The 18,760-nt window shown below is 37.6% G+C and overlaps 1 protein-coding gene across 2 annotated transcripts; it reads left to right on the plus strand.

Moving 5' to 3' along the window:
* The first annotated feature begins 611 nt into the window (after positions 1 to 611).
* On the plus strand, positions 612 to 17,104 carry LOC135219975 (cytochrome P450 2L1-like). Of its 2 annotated transcripts, XM_064257230.1 has the most exons (11): positions 613 to 752; positions 1,288 to 1,389; positions 2,940 to 3,039; positions 3,512 to 3,642; positions 9,067 to 9,285; positions 9,840 to 10,039; positions 11,719 to 11,830; positions 12,438 to 12,618; positions 14,181 to 14,298; positions 14,803 to 14,947; positions 16,744 to 17,104. In XM_064257230.1, exons 2-11 carry the CDS (start codon positions 1,305 to 1,307, stop codon positions 16,929 to 16,931), a joined length of 1,479 nt encoding a protein of 492 aa, XP_064113300.1. In that variant the 5' UTR covers positions 613 to 752; positions 1,288 to 1,304; the 3' UTR covers positions 16,932 to 17,104. The 2 variants fall into 2 exon arrangements, with proteins under 2 accessions (XP_064113301.1, XP_064113300.1); XM_064257231.1 differs by lacking the exon at positions 9,067 to 9,285 and having other exon boundaries at positions 612 to 752.
* Positions 17,105 to 18,760: the final 1,656 nt, after the last annotated feature.

Consider the following 18,760-nt stretch of genomic DNA (forward strand, 5'->3'; position numbering starts at 1 on the left):
TGTACTACCTATATGCAAGGTTATGTCTGCTTTATGGAGAAACATTTAGCGGCATATTTAGAACATATTATATATATAGCGCCAACTGTCAACAATAATATACATCCATACAGCTTCAATATCAGCAGAGAACCGTGTAAGTAGAGTAACAAAATCCTTTTTAAAGACGAGGAAATTGGAGAGGATAATTGTCATAAAATGATTCAGCACATTACTGGCAAATATCCTCTGATCTTCGCACATTCACAGTGACTTGAAATATATAGGTTCCACAACAACCAAACGAAAAGAATTAAGCCCGTTATCAACAGTGGCAAATCCACTGGCTTTAATACAGCAGTCACGATGACGAAGCTGTTTTACACCACACACCATACAAGAAAAAAAAAAAAAACTCATTTTCGTTGTTCTAAAACTGTTATGCATCATGACATTTAAATTACAGGATGTAGAATGAGAAAAAAAAAACAATCATTTTAAAGCCACTTCTCCACGTCGTAATACTCTTATACAGATACTTTAAGCCTTATCATGTGATAGTGCATCTACAGGGGCGATGCGTCTGGCAGGCGCGTTGCCGTACGATGTTTGGGCAGGTTGTAAACAACGCAAATAAGACAATGGGATCATTCATGATTCATTCAGTAAGGGTGTCCCTTTCCCCAGTCCAAGAAATATTACACAGTCGAAGGAGTGCCAGAAGCCGTACACGGAACGCTTTTTATTAACAAGGTCACTGCAAATTATTACACGTGAGTATTTGTTATTAACGGCTGATATTCTTGTTGAGAAATTGACCGAATAATTAAGAAAATATAATTACAAAATGGTGATATATTCAACATTATGTAACTGCAAAATGGTGATGTATTCAACATTATGTAACTGCCAAATGTCTCAATAATTAAAAATATATAACAGCAAAATGGTGATATATTCAACAAAATATAACGGCAAGATGGCTGAATATTAAAAAAATATATATTATAACAGGAAAATGACAGAATAATTAACAAAATATAACTAAAATTATGAATGAAAATTAAAGAAAATAATTAACAAAACATAACTGAAAAAGGGCGGAATATTTAATATAATGGAAAGTGACGAAAGTTATAAAAATAAAACAGAATTATGACCGAATAACTAATGAAATAACTGAAGTATGAAAGAATAATTAACAAAATATAACTGTAAAAGGACTCAATAATTAACATAACTGAAAAATGAAAAAACTTATTAACAAAATATAACTACTAATACAGATTCAATTATTCTCCGTTTCAGTTAAAAGAGAATAGAAAATGTTGACTGAAACACTTCTTGTTCTGACGATCATCTTGGTGACTGCTTGGGCGTTCTTCACGAAGCCAGCTGGTCTCCCACCAGGTAAGGAGAGAGAGAGAGAGAAATTATTTTGTTTGCTTTTTGTTTGTATGGTGTTTTTACGTTGCATGGAACCAGTGGTTATCCAGCAACGGGACCAACGGCTTTACGTGACTTCCGAACCACTTCGAGAGTGAACTTCTATCACCAGAAATACACGTCTCTCACTCTTCAGTGGAATGGCCGAGAATCGTACTCGCGACCACCGAGTTGGGACGCCAACACCATACCAACCACGCCACTGAGGCGCCGGAATTTAAATTATTTTCATTACTACTTAGAGAATGTAACCTAATCTTCATCCTTGCGAGAAAATATATGCTTATTAGAGAGAGTTCTTTAAGGACTCGGAGAAGAAGGCAGCATACTCTATAACTTTGAGAGAAAAAATTTTCTTAGAGAGAGTGAGAGAGAGAGGTAACCTAATCAAGTTTAGCATTAGTTCAGATTGAGACAACGCACTTAATCACAGTATATGTAAATAAATAATTATCAATTTTTCCTAAAGTTTAATGATAACAGAAGTGAGAGCTGTATCCCTCATACAATGAGATAGGTATTCCGGCTGCTATAGGCCTAATCCATAGGCCTATGTTGCTTAATTAACAAGCCATAGGAAGAGTGCAGTTAAGAAATTATTTATCGTTAAATACAGAAGTTAATTGTAAATGTATTATTACCCATTCATAGTTCTTGTTTATTTATGTACCTGTGAATGAAACCATCGATTTTGGTTTTCTGTAAAAGAAAACTATTGAAATAGCTACATGTCTATCCTCAGATCTTAAAACCTACTGAGGCTAGAGGGCTGCAAATTGCTATGTTGATCATTTACCTACATATCATCAAACATATCAAATTGCAGCCCTCTAGCCACAGTAGTTTTTATTTTATTCAAGGTTAAATTTAGCCATGATCGTGCAGCTGGCACACAGGCCACCACTGGGCCGCGGCTGAGAGTTTCATACAGCATTATACGCTGTACACAAAACTCGACTGTGCCGAAGAACCTTCGGCGCATTTTTTTCTTGTCTATGTATAGGATCAAGTCTATCCCTCATTTGGGCTTCCCTTAGGACACCCTGGGATCTCCTCCCGTGATTTAAGCAAAGAAGGCATCCTTCACCAACCCCGGGGGGCATGTGGGTACCCAAAAAGATGGTATCCCTATAGGACCCCCAATCAGGATTCTCTCTGCCCGAACCTGCACTGACTGACCCTGTGGTACTAGACAACTATTTGGACTCACAGCTCCCCACCATGAAGCACTCCACATTTTGAGGAATCCTTTTTGAAGTGTCACTTTATTTCTTTATTTCTATCAGTTCCCAATAACCTTCTCGTGATCTAGTTTACTGGCGTCATCCTTTGCATATGGATAACTTTGTGTCTATTACTTGATTTATGATTTTAAACCTACGAAAAATGGAAACAGAAGACTCGCAGAGCTACATTCAAATGTGCATTTACACACACACATGCACAAGAGCACTATATGTTCTGTATAAATATGTATATTATGTTTAATAGCAATAATTCTTTGTCTTCTTTAGGGAAATGGGGACTGCCCCTAATAGGACACATCCCACGTGATGGCAAGTACATCGATGAACAGCTAAAGGATATGCAGAAACAATTTGGCGACATCTATTTGTAAGTTTAATTAGTATCTTCTCCAAATAAAATAAGTAGAACGCTTTGAAGCAATAATAATAATAACAATAGGTTTTAGATGTCACTGACATAAGTCACAGCTTTTTGTCACTTTTTAGGGGGCCAGAGGACAAAAGTGGGTCAAAAAAGGACCTCGACAAAAGACGAAAAGGAATAAAGTTGAGGACTCCTTTTGGGAAAGACATTTTGTTGGCTTATATACTCAAATACTTTCCAATTTGCAAATGAAAATTCACTTTCTATTCACCCTAGACCTACATAACTTTGACCTATCTCTCAGTCAGTAGTTAAAGCCTTATATTATATATATATTATATATTATATATATATATATATATATATATAGATATATATATAATATATATATATATATATATATATATCTATATATATATTATATATATATATATATATTATATATATATATATTTCAATAACAAATGTCTTTCAGGTGGAAATTCGGAACACAGGTGCAGGTGTTCGTCCACGACTACGGCATCTGCAAACAGATGTTTGGCAACGCAGAATTCGTCAACAGGCCTTACCTGCCCTCGATGACTGACGACTCTGGAGAGATCCTCGGTGAGTGAAAGCATTATGCTGTAACTATACTGGGGTTTGGCCTTAAATAACTCGCTGGTTATTCAAGCTATTAGGTTTTAATTTCATTCTGTATTGTAGGTTCTGTCACAAAGTCGTTTGGTATGAAAGAAAGAATAGAAAATAAAACAAGTGCCGGGACCTGGGTGGTCATTCTGCGCTGAAAGAGAAATTAAGAGGAAAAGTTTACAAAGGTGTAACGTGTGGAAAACCTCACACTGGGACCATGAAACAATTGCTGGAAGATGGTGGAAAGTAAGATGGAAGAATGGAGACAAAGTAAAAGGACTGAAAGAGGTTGCAGCTAGGGGCCGAAGGGACTGTGACAAGAACCTTAAGCAATGCCTACAGTGCACTGTGTCTGAGGTGCACTGACGGCACTACCCTGCTATGGGTATTGTGTATGAAAGGGTCAGTTATTGTAATCAGTTTCACATTCTCTCCTTTAAGCTTTAACAATAAGTTATGTCCTTATCTGTTGCACATTTACCAAAAAATGTAACAGGAAGAGGTCTTCAGTGCTTGCGGCGTCCCCACGGCCCATAACTGCACCCTTTTTGTTTCTAAGACTTTTACTTTGCTTCAATCTTGCTCTTCAACCACTTGAGTGTAACTGATGTGGTTTTTCTATCATTTCCACCTTTAATCTTTATACTTCATCTCCCTTATTTTGTGTTTCTCTTTATCTTGTCACCCAATCACCCCACCCAGGTGCTTGGTTTGACAGACTGATCTAATCACTTGATATTAGTTTTAATACTTTAGATCATTTACTCACATCTTTGTCTACTTATTTATTAAATCATCTTTCCAAATAACAGATTTCTCATCTTTCTGTATGTCCTATTACCTGTATGTCCTATTACCTTCCGTTACTCCTTTCGAAATAAACACCATAATATTCTTTGAAAGCTTGAATTTCAAGTCCATGGTCCCTGTGGTGTGCTTGTTCCATATGAATAGGAGTTCATCTTCTAATAATAATAATAATAATGATAATAATAATAATAATAATAATCCTCAGTTGACTGGTTAAGCAACATTGGGGCTGGTCAGCCATTGGATGGGTGACCACTCTCCTCGGCGTTGATTCCTCGGGAAAGTATCTTTACCATAATTTCCTCAGTCTACTCAGCTGTAAATGAGTATCTATTCCTGATGGGGTAGGGTCCAGCTATGGGTTAAATAGCAAAATTCAGCAATGATGGAAAGAAATGAAGAATTAAATAAATGACAACGACGTAAATGGAACCTCTGGCAACAGAGGAGCTTCGTCCGGCAGCCAGGTATTCAGCCCAATTGAAAGGAAAGACGGTCAGGTACTTGAAGGTCGTCATCCAGCAACTGACCACCACAACGACAGTAACCAACAACCAGAGACTGGAGCTACAGAAGCAAACCAGAGGAAGAAATGGACAAGAGAAGAAAATATGGAAATATGGAGATGCTACATCAGAAGCACGGAGAGAGGACATAGAAGAAGGTTGGTCAACATCTGGAATGAGAGGAATAACACCCCCCAAACAGAGCAGAGGCTGGCAGACCAAGTAAGAAGCATAAAGAAAAAGAACTGGCTCTCCCCCAACAGAAAGAGAGGAACTGGAAAGGGAAATGACACACGGCAAAGAATTACAAGAAGAATTACATTGAGAGACGATGCCACAGAAGACGACAGGGATGATGAGGTATCAAATAACAATACACGAAGAAACACCGACGAAGTAACAGAGAGGACGGAATGGGTAGAAAAGATCAGACAATGGATGAAGCCAGACACAGAGAGAACAAAGATCCCCTTCATGAAAGCCTACAACACCAAGAAATTAAGGGAGAAAACAAGTGAGGTCAATGAAATAATGAGACTAATGCACACCACCAATATCACAAAAACAAATAACTTGACATAAGCAGGAACAAGATTAGTAGCAGAACTGATGGGGATACGAACACCAACACCACCAGCACAACCAACCAAACAGAAACAAAAACAGCAACCGCCTTGGAAAAGGCGCCTGGAAAAGCAAATCATGGTGATGAGATCTGACTTAAGTAAACTGAAAGAGATGGCAGAAAAAAGGCTAAGAAGCAAGAAAACAAGGGAAGAACTGAACAAGAAATACAAAGTACAGGAGAGGGGACTAAACAACACAATAGAAGATGTAAAACAGAGGTTTAAGGCCAAAGCACATAAGATCCAATGGTACATGAACAGGAATAAGGGATACCAACAAAACAAACTATTCGGAACCAACCAGAAAAGACTATACAGCCAACTAAGAGGGGAAGACAACCACCAAGAAATTCCTGAAGCCGAACCAAGTAAGAGACTCTGGGAAAACATATGGAGCAATCCAGTATCAGACAACAAACATGCAACATGGCTCCAGGAAGTCAAGGCAGAAGAAACAGGGAGAATAAAACAAAGCTTCACTGATATCACGACACCAACTAGAGAAAATGCCCAACTGGAAAGCCCCAGGTCCCGATAAAGTCCATGGGTACTGACTCAAAAACTTCAAGGCCCTACTCCAGCATTGTATCACAAATCACCATGCGCCCAAATGGATGACCACAGGAAGAACATCCTTAGTCCAGAAAGACAAGAATAAGGGAAATATAGCCAGTAACTACAGGCCTATCACCTGTCTACCAATAATGTGGAAGTTACTAACAGGTATCATCAGCGAAAGGCTATACAACTACCTAGATGATATAATCACCATCCCCCACCAACAGAAAGGTTGCAGAAGGAAGTGTAGGGGCACAAAAGACCAGCTCCTGATAGACAAAATGGTAATGAAGAACATTAAGAGAAGGAAAACCAACCTAAGCATGGCATGGATGACTATAAGAAAGCCTTCGACATGATACCACACACATGGCTAATAGAATGCCTGAAAATATATGGGGCAGAGGAAAACACCATCATCAGCTTCCTCAAAAATACAATGCGCAGAGGTTAATATCAGGAGAGGGATCTTCCAGGGCGACTCACTGTCCCCACTTCTCTTTGTAGTAGCCGTGATTCCCATGACAAAAGTACTGAAGAAGACGGATTCTGAGTACCAACTCAAGAAAAGAGGCAACAGAATTAATCATCTGATGTTCATGAACGACATCAAGCTGTATGGTAAGAGCATCAAGGAAATCATACAAATGGGCAAAGCAACAAGGACTGAAGGGATAAAGCTACCAGATGGGAGCAACATCAAACACATAGACAAGACGGGATACAAATACTTGGGAATAATGGAAGGAGGGGACATAACACACCAAGAGATGAAGGACACGATCAGGAAAGAATATATGCAGAGACTCAAGGCGATACTCAAGTCAAAACTCAACGCTGGAAATACGATAAAAACCATAATACATGAGCAGTGCCAGTAATCAGATACAGCGCAGGAATAGTCGAATGGACGAAGGCAGAACTTCGCAACATAGACCAGAAAACGAGGAAACATATGACAATACACAAAGCACTACACCCAGGAGCAAATACGGACAGACTATACATAACATGAAAGGAAGGAGGGAGAGGACTACTAAGCATAGAGGACTGCGTCAACATCGAGAACAGAGCACTGGGGCAATATCTGAAAATCAGTGAAGACGAGTGGCTCAAGCGTGCATGGGAAGAAGGACTGATAAAAGTAGATGAAGACCCAGAAATATACAGACAGGAGAATGACAAACAGAACAGAGGAATGGCACAACAAACCAATGCACGGACAATACATGAGACAGACTAAGGAACTAGCCAGCTATGATACATGGCAATAGTTACAGAGGGGAGAGCTCAAGAAGGAAACTGAAGGAATGATAACAACGGCACAAGATCAGGCCCTACGAACCAGATATATCCAAAGAACGATAGATGGAAATAACATCTCTCCCATATGTAGGAAGTGCTATACGAAAAATGAGACCATAAACCACATAGCAAGCGAATGTCCGGCACTTGCACAGAACCTGTACAAAAAGAGGCATGATTTAGTGGCAAAAGCCCTCCACTGGAGCCTGTGCAAGAAACACCAGCTACCTTGCAGTAATAAGTGGTACGAGCACCAACCTGAGGGAGTGATAGAAAACGATCAGGCAAAGATCCTCTGGGACTATGGTATCAGAACAGATAGGGTGATGCGTGCAAATAGACCAGACGTGACGTTGATTGACAAAATCAAGAAGAAAGTATCACTCATTGATGTCGCAATACCATGGGACACCAGAGTTGAAGAGAAAGAGAGGGAAAAAATGGAAAAGTATCAAGATCTGAAAATAGAAATAAGAAGGATATGGGATATGCCAGTGGAAATTGTACCCATAATCATAGGAACACTAGGCACGATCCCAAGATCCCTGAAAAGGAATCTGGAAAAACTAGAGGCTGAAGTAGCTCCAGGACTCATGCAGAAGAGTGTGATCCTAGAAACGGCGCACATAGTAAGAAGAGTGATGGACTCCTAAGGAGGCACGATGCAACCCGGAACCCCACACTGAAAATGACACTCAGTCGAATTGGAGGACTGTGATGAACCAAAAAATAATAATAATTTATAATAATAATAAAAATAATAATAGACCAGGGATCCCAAGATCCCGGAAAAGGAATCTAGAAAAACTAGTGGCTGAAGTAGCTCCAGGACTCATGCAGAAGAGTGTGATCCTAGAAACGGCGCACATAGTAAGAAAAGTGATGGACTCCTAAGGAGACAGGATGCAACCCGGAACCCTACACAATAGATAACACCCAGTCGAATTGGAGGACCGTGATAGACCAAAAAATAAAATAATGTTTTTTTGGAAATAGGAGCAGTTTTGAACGAATTAATCTTATACAAGGTCTTTTCAATTTCTTCTGATAATTCGTTTGTCTGACTCAGCTAGGTTGTTGAGTAAAATTCCAATATTCATATTTGTCATAATTAGGATATTTGTCAAAAATATCTAATCAAAAATACTTCACTATATATTTTGCTTATATCTGTTTGATCAAATGTTTTTGACAAATATCCAAATTATGACAAATATGAATATTGGAATTCTACTCAACAACCTAGCTGAGTCAGACAAACGAATTATCGGAAGAAATTGAAAAGACCGTGTATAAGATTAATTCGTTGAAAGACCCTGTATAAGATTAATTTGTTGAAAACTGCCATTATTTTAAAACAAAACATGTATCAAAGAAGGTCTGCTCCCTCAATAATAATCTTACTATACTGGGCTTACTATACTGGGCATTATGTCTGTCCGTCCGTCTGTCATTCAATCACGGCCAAACGGCTTGTCCAATGTGCATGAAACTTGGCAGGCTTATAGTGGGGACCCCTAAGATGGATGCATTTATAATGTCTGCTAGTAATAATAATAATAATAATTTCACAATCACGTCTCCGTCTACAGGAATAGTCATGACAAACGGCGCCCCCTGGCACACCAACAGGAGATTCACGCTCCGTCAGCTGAGAGACCTGGGTATGGGCAAGGCCAGTCTGATCACGGCCATGCACGAACAGGTTCCAGTGGTTCTGGAAGCCCTGGAAAGAGACGCCGGGAAGGAAGTGGAGATCACATCTGCTCTCAACACGGCCATTATCAACATCATCTGGAAGATGGTTGCTGGTTAGTCGTCTGAAAAAATATAAGGGGTACTTTGTGGTAAAACTGGTCGTTTTCTCAGAAATCACCGCGACAACAAGACAGCAAAGAGCTTGTTTTCTCTTCTGTCCAGAAGGGAAAGACTTTCACCACTGACTTCTGAGAGAGAGAGAGAGAGAGAGAGAGAGATGAAATCCTTCTGTGGTTACACAGAAATAAGGCCTGTGTTAGTCTTTATTCTCTTCTACTCAGGATTTAGAGTCACCCACTAATATCTGAGCAGGAGAGAGAAAAAGAGAGAGATACACAAGTTTGTGGTATTTATATATGAAAGCAAAAATTAGTAAATATATAGTTTCATCATTCCAATCTTCAGTTCTCAAGAGTCCTTATCAAAGTATTATTTGCCATCCTTCAACAAGGGTTAAGTTTTGACATCAATAATGAAGAACATGTTACCTTATTTGTTTAATTAAAACTTAAAGACTATATATTTATATATATATATATATAGATATATATATATATATATATATATATATATATTTGTTAGTGAGTTCTACTCAATCCCATCCCAGACAAGCAATTCGGAAGCGAGGACCCACGACACAAGGACCTCCAGCAGTTGATGACACTCATCAACGATAGTTTCGACAGCGCCACCATCGCAGACATGTTTTCCTGGCTCCAGTACTTCATCCCTAAGTCTGTGTTCCGCAGATGGTTCAAACTCGATGTTGGGAAGGCAGCGGAGGAGAAGTTTTTCAAGTATTTTGACGTAAGAAATTCCCCTGAATGTTGATTGATAGATGGCTATCCATCTGTCTCTATCTGACTGTCCTTTTTTTAAGTGTCAAACTAAATGTAGTTGACTTGTTAAGTGTATAAGGTTTGAATACAAGTGCATTTAAGTTATTGGTGGATATTCATTTGATCTTTGTAAGTGAAGTGAAAAGTGTTGTTATCACAAAAGCGAATATATATATACACACACATAAGACGAATGTGATCATAAATTAAAACTGTAGGTTACTGTAGCCTATTATTATCATAATTGGCTTCATTCTTGTATTTAAGTTTCAAATATCTTTTGTATTATTAAAACTGGACTTCAGAACAAATCAAGATATGAACACCAGTCCTGAACGTACTTCGTTCGTATTCACAGGAGCATCTTATATATACACATATATTATTATATATATGTATATACTACATATCATATACATATACATATAGAGGCATTCTAAATTGCCCAAAAATCTATTGCTAACTTCAACTCAATTAGAATATAAAAACATACACTTGATGAAAGCTGACAAATCTGGTCCATTGGTAATTTTGGATAGATGTAATTATGTGAAAGATAAATATTTTGAAAGACAATGGATAAAAAATTGTTGAATAAAAGTCACACTGACTTTGTGAATAAAACTTGTTAAAAAGTGAAAGGATTCTAAAGGGATAGGAATATGTTCTGTTGATATTCTAATTTATTGGTAGGTACAGTTGCTCTAATATGTTTTGCAACATCAAAACTTTTCGAACAGCAGCGTATAATAGCGACACATGGCAACTCTGTCATAAACGCAAAAAACCACCACAGACACAACTGGTCCATTATAGAAATTACCTTCCGTTTCCCTTAAACAAATTTTTTTCTCTCTGTCATTATTATAATTCATTTCTTTCTTTCTTCATCATTATTATAATTCCTTTATTTAATCATTTGTTTTCTCTCTCTCTCACTGCCACTAAATATCCTTTGGATGTTACCAGATTTTCTGCCTATACTTTTCCACTGGGTTATTTATGTATGAAGAAGAATGTCTCTGAATTTACTCCTATAAGAATTGAGTGGATGAATAAGTAGAATTTTTTATTTGACTCCTTTAAACCTGCCATCATGAGCGATATTTCTGAAAATGCTTCAACATTCTACACAATACGGATTTTTCACGCGCCGTTCGCAATACCCTCTGGAACATGTTGCAAAACATTTTTGAGTGACTGTACCACTTCTAATTCTTAAGTAGATTGTAATGATGACCTGATAAATATAAGTGAAATAATGAGAAAACTCAAACAATAATAAATAGTGATTTGTGTCAATGACCAGGCTCTACGAATACCTTGGCTAAGCTCCGTATAGGAGATTGTAATTTTGAATAATAAGCCTTAATTCTTTTAATAGGAGTGTAATTTAACCTAATACAATTCTTAAGGTCAGTGGGGGTGACTATTCAAGCAGTTGTCTGGGCACGAAACTACAGGGCTGACATTCCCTGATACTCTGATTTTAATATTTTGAATTTAATACACAATTTTTCCATTAAATTACGCCATAAATCATTTAATTCCCGCAATTATTCACAGTGCAATGGTCGATGACTTCTTGGCAGTAAACAGTAACAATTTTTCCTTCTGCTTTGATCACAACCATCGCCTCTTTTTCAGGAGCTGATTGAAGAACATCAGATGAACCTGAATCCTGATGACCCAAAGGATTTGATAGATGCTTACTTGATCGAGATGAAGAATAAGACACAGGAGAATGGAACCTGGAGTGGTAAGACTTATTAATAAGAGTGGTAAGACTCTGTGACTATTTCTGGAAGTTGGAGCCGGAAGACTTCTTTGTGACTGTCACCAGGAACTGGAGTCATACGGCTGCTTGTGACTCTTACTATAAATTTGAATTCTATGTCTACTTTTGTCTCTTACTAGAAACTAGATTCATAAGACTACTTGTGACTCTTTACTGGACACTGGAGTCTTAAGGCTACTTGTGACACTTGCTGGACTCTTTAAATATAAGACTTCTTGTGACTCTTACTGAAAACTTGAAAAGTAAGACTTCTTGTGACTATTACTGGAAAAGTTTCGTAAGACTTGTGACTCTTACTGGAAACATGAAAAGTAAGACTTCTTGTGACTAACTGGAAACTTGAAAGGTAAGACTCTCGTGACTATTACTGGAAACTGGCTTAGTCGTATTACTACTTGTGACTCTTCCTGGAAACTGGAGTAAGAAGACTACTTGTGACTATTACTAGAAACTGGAACTTGACATGAGTAAAGATTACTCTCAACTATTACTTAGACTTCTATACCCAAGCCATAATAGCAATCTGTATGTACAGGACTTTGCGTAACATCTCTTCATCGTCCCACAGTCGCTGACCTGAGGTACCTCATCTTCGACATGTTCTCTGCTGGATCAGACACGACGACCTATACCATGAAGTGGCTCGTCCTGCACATGGCTGCGTTTCCCGACGTGCAAAGGAAGCTCCAGCAGGAAATTGACAAGGTCCTGCAGAAAGATGTCTTGCCAACGCTCGAGGACCGTCAGAGGTATTGTTTGAGATTTGTCTCTTGTGAAGTCTAAGGCGTTGATGGTTCTGTATTTTGAAGCATAAAGCATTGTTGTTTTGTATTTTCAAGCTCGAAGCGTTGCTGTTTTGTATGTTGAAGAACAAAGCTTTGCTGTTTTTGATGTTAAAGAACAAAGCTTTGCTGTTTTTGTACTTTGAAATACAAAGCTTTGCTGTTGTGTATGTTAAAGAACAAAGCTCTACTGTTTTGTATTTTGAAGTACAAATCTTTGCTGTTTTGTATTTAGAAGAATGAAGGTTCACTGTTTTGTATTTAGAAGAACAAAGCTTTGTTGTTTTGTATTTAGAAGAACAAAGCTTCAATGTTTTGTATTTAGAAGAACAAAGCTTTGCTGTTTTATATTTAGAAGAACAAAGCTTTGCTGCTGTGTATGTTAAAGAACAAAGCTCTACTGTTTTCTATTTTGAAGTACAAAGCTCTGCTGTTTTGTATTTAGAAGAACGAAGCTTCATGGTTTTGTATTTAGAAGAACAAAGCTTTGATGTTTTGTATGTTGATGTACAAAAGGGGTTATGTTTTGTATGTTGAAGCTCAAAGCTCACATGTTTAGTATGCTGAAGCTCAAAGCTTTGCTGTTTTGCATTTAGAAGCATGAAGCTTTATTGTTTTGTATGTTGAAGCTCAAAACTTTGTTGTTTTGTATGTTGAAGTTCAAAGCTTTGTTACTTTGTATTTAAAAGTACAAAGCTTTACTGTTTTGTATTTTGAAGCACAAAGTTTGCTGGTTTGTATATAGGAAAACAACTAAAACCTTTGCTGTACATATAGCATTGTTGTTTTGTATTTTGAAGCCAAAAGCTTTGCTGTTTTGTATTTTTCAGCTCAAAGTATTACTGTGTTGTATTTTGACGCACAATGCTTTGCTGTGTTTTGTAATATGAATTAAAAAGAAATATGAGAAGAAATGTTTTGTGCTTCGTAATACAAAACAATCAGATTCTGCTCTTCCAATCATAAAACATCAAACTTTGTGCTTCTAAATACAAAACAGCAAAGCTTGGGGTTTCAGAATACAAAAACTTCTACGTTTTGAGCTTCACAATACAAAACAGCAATGCCATGAGTCTTAGAAAACGAAACTGCAAAGAGTTGGGTTTCTAAACACAAAACAGTAAAACTTTAAGCTTCAAGATACTAAACAGCAAAGCCTTGTGCTTTAGAATACAAAACAGCAGGGTTGGGCTTCTAAATACAAAACAGCAAAGCTTTGTGCTTCAAAATACAAAACACCAAAGCTTTGTGCTTCAAAATACAAAATAGAAGAGCTTTGTGCTTCAAAATACAAAACAGCAAAGCTTTGTGCTTCACCATTCCAAACAGAAAACCTTTGTGCTTCACTATACAAAACAGCAAAGCTTTGAGCTTCAAAATACAAAACAACAAACCTTTGTGCTTCACAATACTAAGCAACAAAACTTCGTGCTTCAAAATACAAAACAGAAGAGCTCTCAGCTCAAGGATTTGTCTATCTTGATGTCACACTTACCAAAAGTAGTGAATGTCGAGTCTCTTTCTTCCAGTATGCCTTACACAGAGGCCGTAGTCAATGAAGTCCTGAGAAAATCCTCCTTGACCAACATTGGCGTCGCTCATTCGGCCGTGAAGGACACAACACTTTCCGGATACAGGATTCCAAAGGTAAAGGTCCTAGGTCACAGGGCATGATCTAAGATAAAGGTCCTAGGTCACAGATCATGAACTATGATGACCTATGGCTGTACTTTAACCCCCTGGTGATGAAAATTGGGATTGGAAACTGATTATATTTTTTATCTAAAGGAGTCCTGTGTACAAGACTCCTTACGGTAAAGATCCTAGGTCACAGATAATGAACCAAGCTCTACTACGCTTTAGCCTCCTACAGTAAAGATCCTAGGTCACGGGTCATGGACAAAGCCCTACTACGCTTTAGTAAGGATGACCTATGATCCAACTATATGCTGGCCCACAGATGGTGAAAATTTGGGCTAAATGCTGATTTTATTTTTAGTTTAATGATGAAAACCACTACGCTCTCTGCGAACAGGATTCCACTACACTTTAACAAGGTCATGACCTAAGACCTATGCCTGTACTTTTCATTGACAACTGATTAAATATTTATTCAAAGGATCTTTTTGCTGACCTTATGTGCTTCTTCAGGATACCCTAGTGACCTCAGCCTCCATGGCCATTCACCACGACGAGAGATACTGGGAGGAGCCTCATCGTTTCCTACCTGAGAGATGGCTGTCCCCCGAAGGGAAGTTCGTCATGAAGAAGGAGGGGTTCCTGCCTTTTGGGACAGGTGAGTCACCCAACCACCAGGTATACATAATTCACCGCCTTTCCCTCGTGCGGGACTGACCCTGGGTCTCTCGGAGCCTCTTTAGGATGTGATTACTAGCTCCCATGCCCTTTTCCGTTGGGCTGCAACCTCAACCAATCGACTAGAGCTGAAGAGATACAACACATCTCATTGCGGGAACTTCTTCACAGAGAAGATATGTGACACCTGGAATAAACTGCCACCAGAAGTTGCAAATAGTAACAGTGTGGAAGAGTTAAAAGAAAGCTAGACAAAATCATTGGGACACTGTGAATGAACAGTAAAACCTGCTCCTAGGGATAAGTGAGCACATGATGTCTTCTCGGATGGACTAACAAGTCTTTGAGACATCCTAATCCTTGTAACTCCCTGTAACTAATCAACAGAAATGGGATAAAATCATATCCCTCAACAGGGATGCTGTGGAACAGCATCCCAGACGATCATGTCGTGCAATTTGAATTTCAGAAGTTCAACCATAACTACAATGCATTACAACCTTACTCCTATTCTTCTTTCATTTTGATACATTTTTATCTATTTATTACAATTTTATCTCTATTAATAAGTGGTATCTCTTCTTTATACAAACTATTTCCCTTTACCTCCTCTTACTTCTTTCTAATGAACACCATAACCTTTGGAAGCTTGAATTTCAAGTCAATTGCCCCCGTGGGATAGTTCCTGATGAATAGGTTTCATCTACGAAAAAATAATTTATATATTAGATTTATATAGATATATTATATAATATATATATATATAATTTTTAATAATAATGTATATATATAATATTAATAAAATATTATTATATAACATATATATATAGATATATTACGATATATATATATATATATATATATAATGTATATCATATCTATATATATATATATATATATATATATATATGTATATATATATATATATATATATAATATATATATATAATATTCAAATTGTCTGCAACCCACAATGTTCGCCGGCCGTCAAGTACATCAATTGCTTCCTAAGACATGAGACCAAAACATCTCTACCCTAACTGAAACTCCCAATAGCCAACCAACCACCAGATACATAAGTCATTGCTTAGGAAATATAGCCAAATAATACCTGACCCATGGGACTGAACCCGGGCTACTCAACAACACAATGAGAATGGGATCGCTAACCCCCACGCCCTTTGCTACATGGCTGCAACCAATAACAGTGGAATGTCCATCATATCCTTATTTATAATTTAGTCAAATCAAACTCTCCCTGTAAGACTGAACTCAGGACCCTCAAGTATTTTTCTTTCCACAAAAACAAAATTATATTCTTAGAACAATTATTTACTTAACAACAAAATTGTTTCATTAAAAGAATTACCATCTTAAAAAATATTTTCTTAAAAACAAGATTATTTTCTTAAAATAATAATCTTGAAAAAAATAATTTTCTTAAGAATTATTTTTATAATTCAAAATTAATTTGTAAAAATTAGTTGCGTTAAACCAAAATTAATTTCTTACCAACAAAAAATATCTCAAAATAATAATTTTCTTCAAAACAAAATCATATTTTCTTAAAATAACCATTTTCTTAATTCAAAAAATTATTTTCTTAAAATAAACTTTTTCTTAAAAAATCTTAAAATAGTTATTTTCTTAAAAAAACATATTTTCCTTAAATAATATTTTCTTAACGCAATAATTCTTTTAAAATCTAAATTATCCATCAAACACCATATAACATAACCTAATCAAATCGTGCCTTTCTCGTGGGATCAAACGCAGGCAAAAGGGCGTGCATAGGGGAGAGTCTGGCTCGGACAGAGATTTTCATCTTCACGGCATCGATCTTCCAGAAGTTCAACGTCTCCGCCCCAAACGGCCTCCAGGTCGACCTCCTGCCCCGCCATGACGTGATGTTCTTCCACGAGGTCAGGAAACAGGGCGTTGTTTTCACCCTAAGAGCGTCGTAGGTCCAGATACCAGATACCCTTTCGGGAGGTCAAGGTCACCGTTCTTTGTGAAGGTCACACACCAATAGTCACGGCTTCCATATCAACCTCCAGGTCCATCAAATCTGATGACGAGTCAGGGGTGTTTTATAGTAAAACAAAAAATTACAATAAATGAAGAATTGAAATCATGAGTTAAACTGTTTTAATAACATGTTAGGATAAGGATGTTTTAGCTTCTAATCATATAAATGAATCATACATATGCTCAATGTCTAGCCCAGATTCACTGATGAAAATAAATGAGACAATGCTACCTAAGAAGAAAATACAGTTATTGGCCCCTCAAATGATGTTTTGATTGTCAATTAAGTTGGCCTTGTCCCTGAATGGTCTCTTTCTTCTGGACAGCCATAAGGACGGATAAGTAGGATTTTAAGGCCAGATTAAAGAACTCCAAATTGTGGGAAGCAGATTCACTACAGTCAGATTGTAAGTCATGAAGACGTTTGGCAACCTTACTGACAGCAGCAGCCATGTTTGTCGTCATTTTGGTTTGGCTGTAATGAACAGCAGAGTTACTGAATATGCAGAATAGGGTTCAATAAATTGTACATTCAGAGATACAAACAAATAGGAGTGCGAATTGAAATTGTGTTTAGAGCGCTCCCCTTTGCCATCCATAAGTTCAAATTTTGCTTTGTGTACCTATTATGTACATACAGTACTGTACATGCAATGTACTGTTTCAGGATGAAAATAAAGCATACAGTACTGTACTGTACTGATTGTATATTGGACTTAAACAGGCATGAAAAGTGCAATACTAATTTGCAAATGGCATTTCCAAAACGTAACTATTTGAAAGTAGGGTTGTGTCTGTACTTTGGGGGTTGGGGTCCAAAGGGGGTAAAGCTGCCCCCACCCCCGCTGCCAGGTTAGGATATGACGTCCAAGGTTAGGTTAGGTAATGGTAAGTTTGGCTAGGTTTTATCCCATCTTAAATGACTACTACAAAAATGCTTACTTGGCCTAGAGTAGCCCTGACACCTATCTCCATTCGCTCCCAATCACCACCACGAGATGGTCAAGACTCATATTGTCAAGCCACGACCACAGGTTAACAACTCGGTAACCAATGCGAGTTGACAACAAGTGTGGACGAGACGATATGTTGGGCAACTGGAGTGATCCTATGAGCACATTGGTGATACTTGATACTATCTCGCTGACTGACTGGTTGTCACCAGAAGCTGCAACTTTACAGCAAGTGTCTCTTGCAAACATTGCCAGTTTCAAGATTGTGACAGGCTCTGCAATGAGCTCAATAAAAAAATTTGTCACCTAAGGTTGTTGCCAACATATTTTCAACTTACTGACAACAGTTAACACAACGATGTTTTCATTCTATACTCTATTTGAATTCTTTAATGATGTAAATTACACTCAAAAGTGGGCGGTACCTTGACGATGATGGGCTAAATGCCACATGCCTGAATAATATCGTTACATTAAATGTCCTTAGGAAACCTGATATACCAGCTACGTGCTGATGAGAAAAAAGATAAGAAGAAGAATTGAGAAGATTCTATATGAATTAAATGCCGCTGAAACAGCTATAATATTATTCAATGCTACTCCCCTCAGAGAAGGCCTCCTCCCTACTACTACTACTACTAGTAATAATAATAATCTTTGGAAGCTTGAAGTCAATGGCCACTTTTGTGGGCTTGTAGTAGTAGTAGTAGTGGGTGGGATATGCCTTTGAAACGGCTCCCTTGCTTCTTTTATTCCTCCTTTGTTTGTGTTTGTTTGAGTTTCTTCTCTCTGAAATACCACATTTCTTTTAT

The sequence above is a fragment of the Macrobrachium nipponense genome, chromosome 1 (genome assembly GCF_015104395.2).
Source record: "Macrobrachium nipponense isolate FS-2020 chromosome 1, ASM1510439v2, whole genome shotgun sequence".
Lineage (NCBI taxonomy): Eukaryota > Metazoa > Arthropoda > Malacostraca > Decapoda > Palaemonidae > Macrobrachium > Macrobrachium nipponense.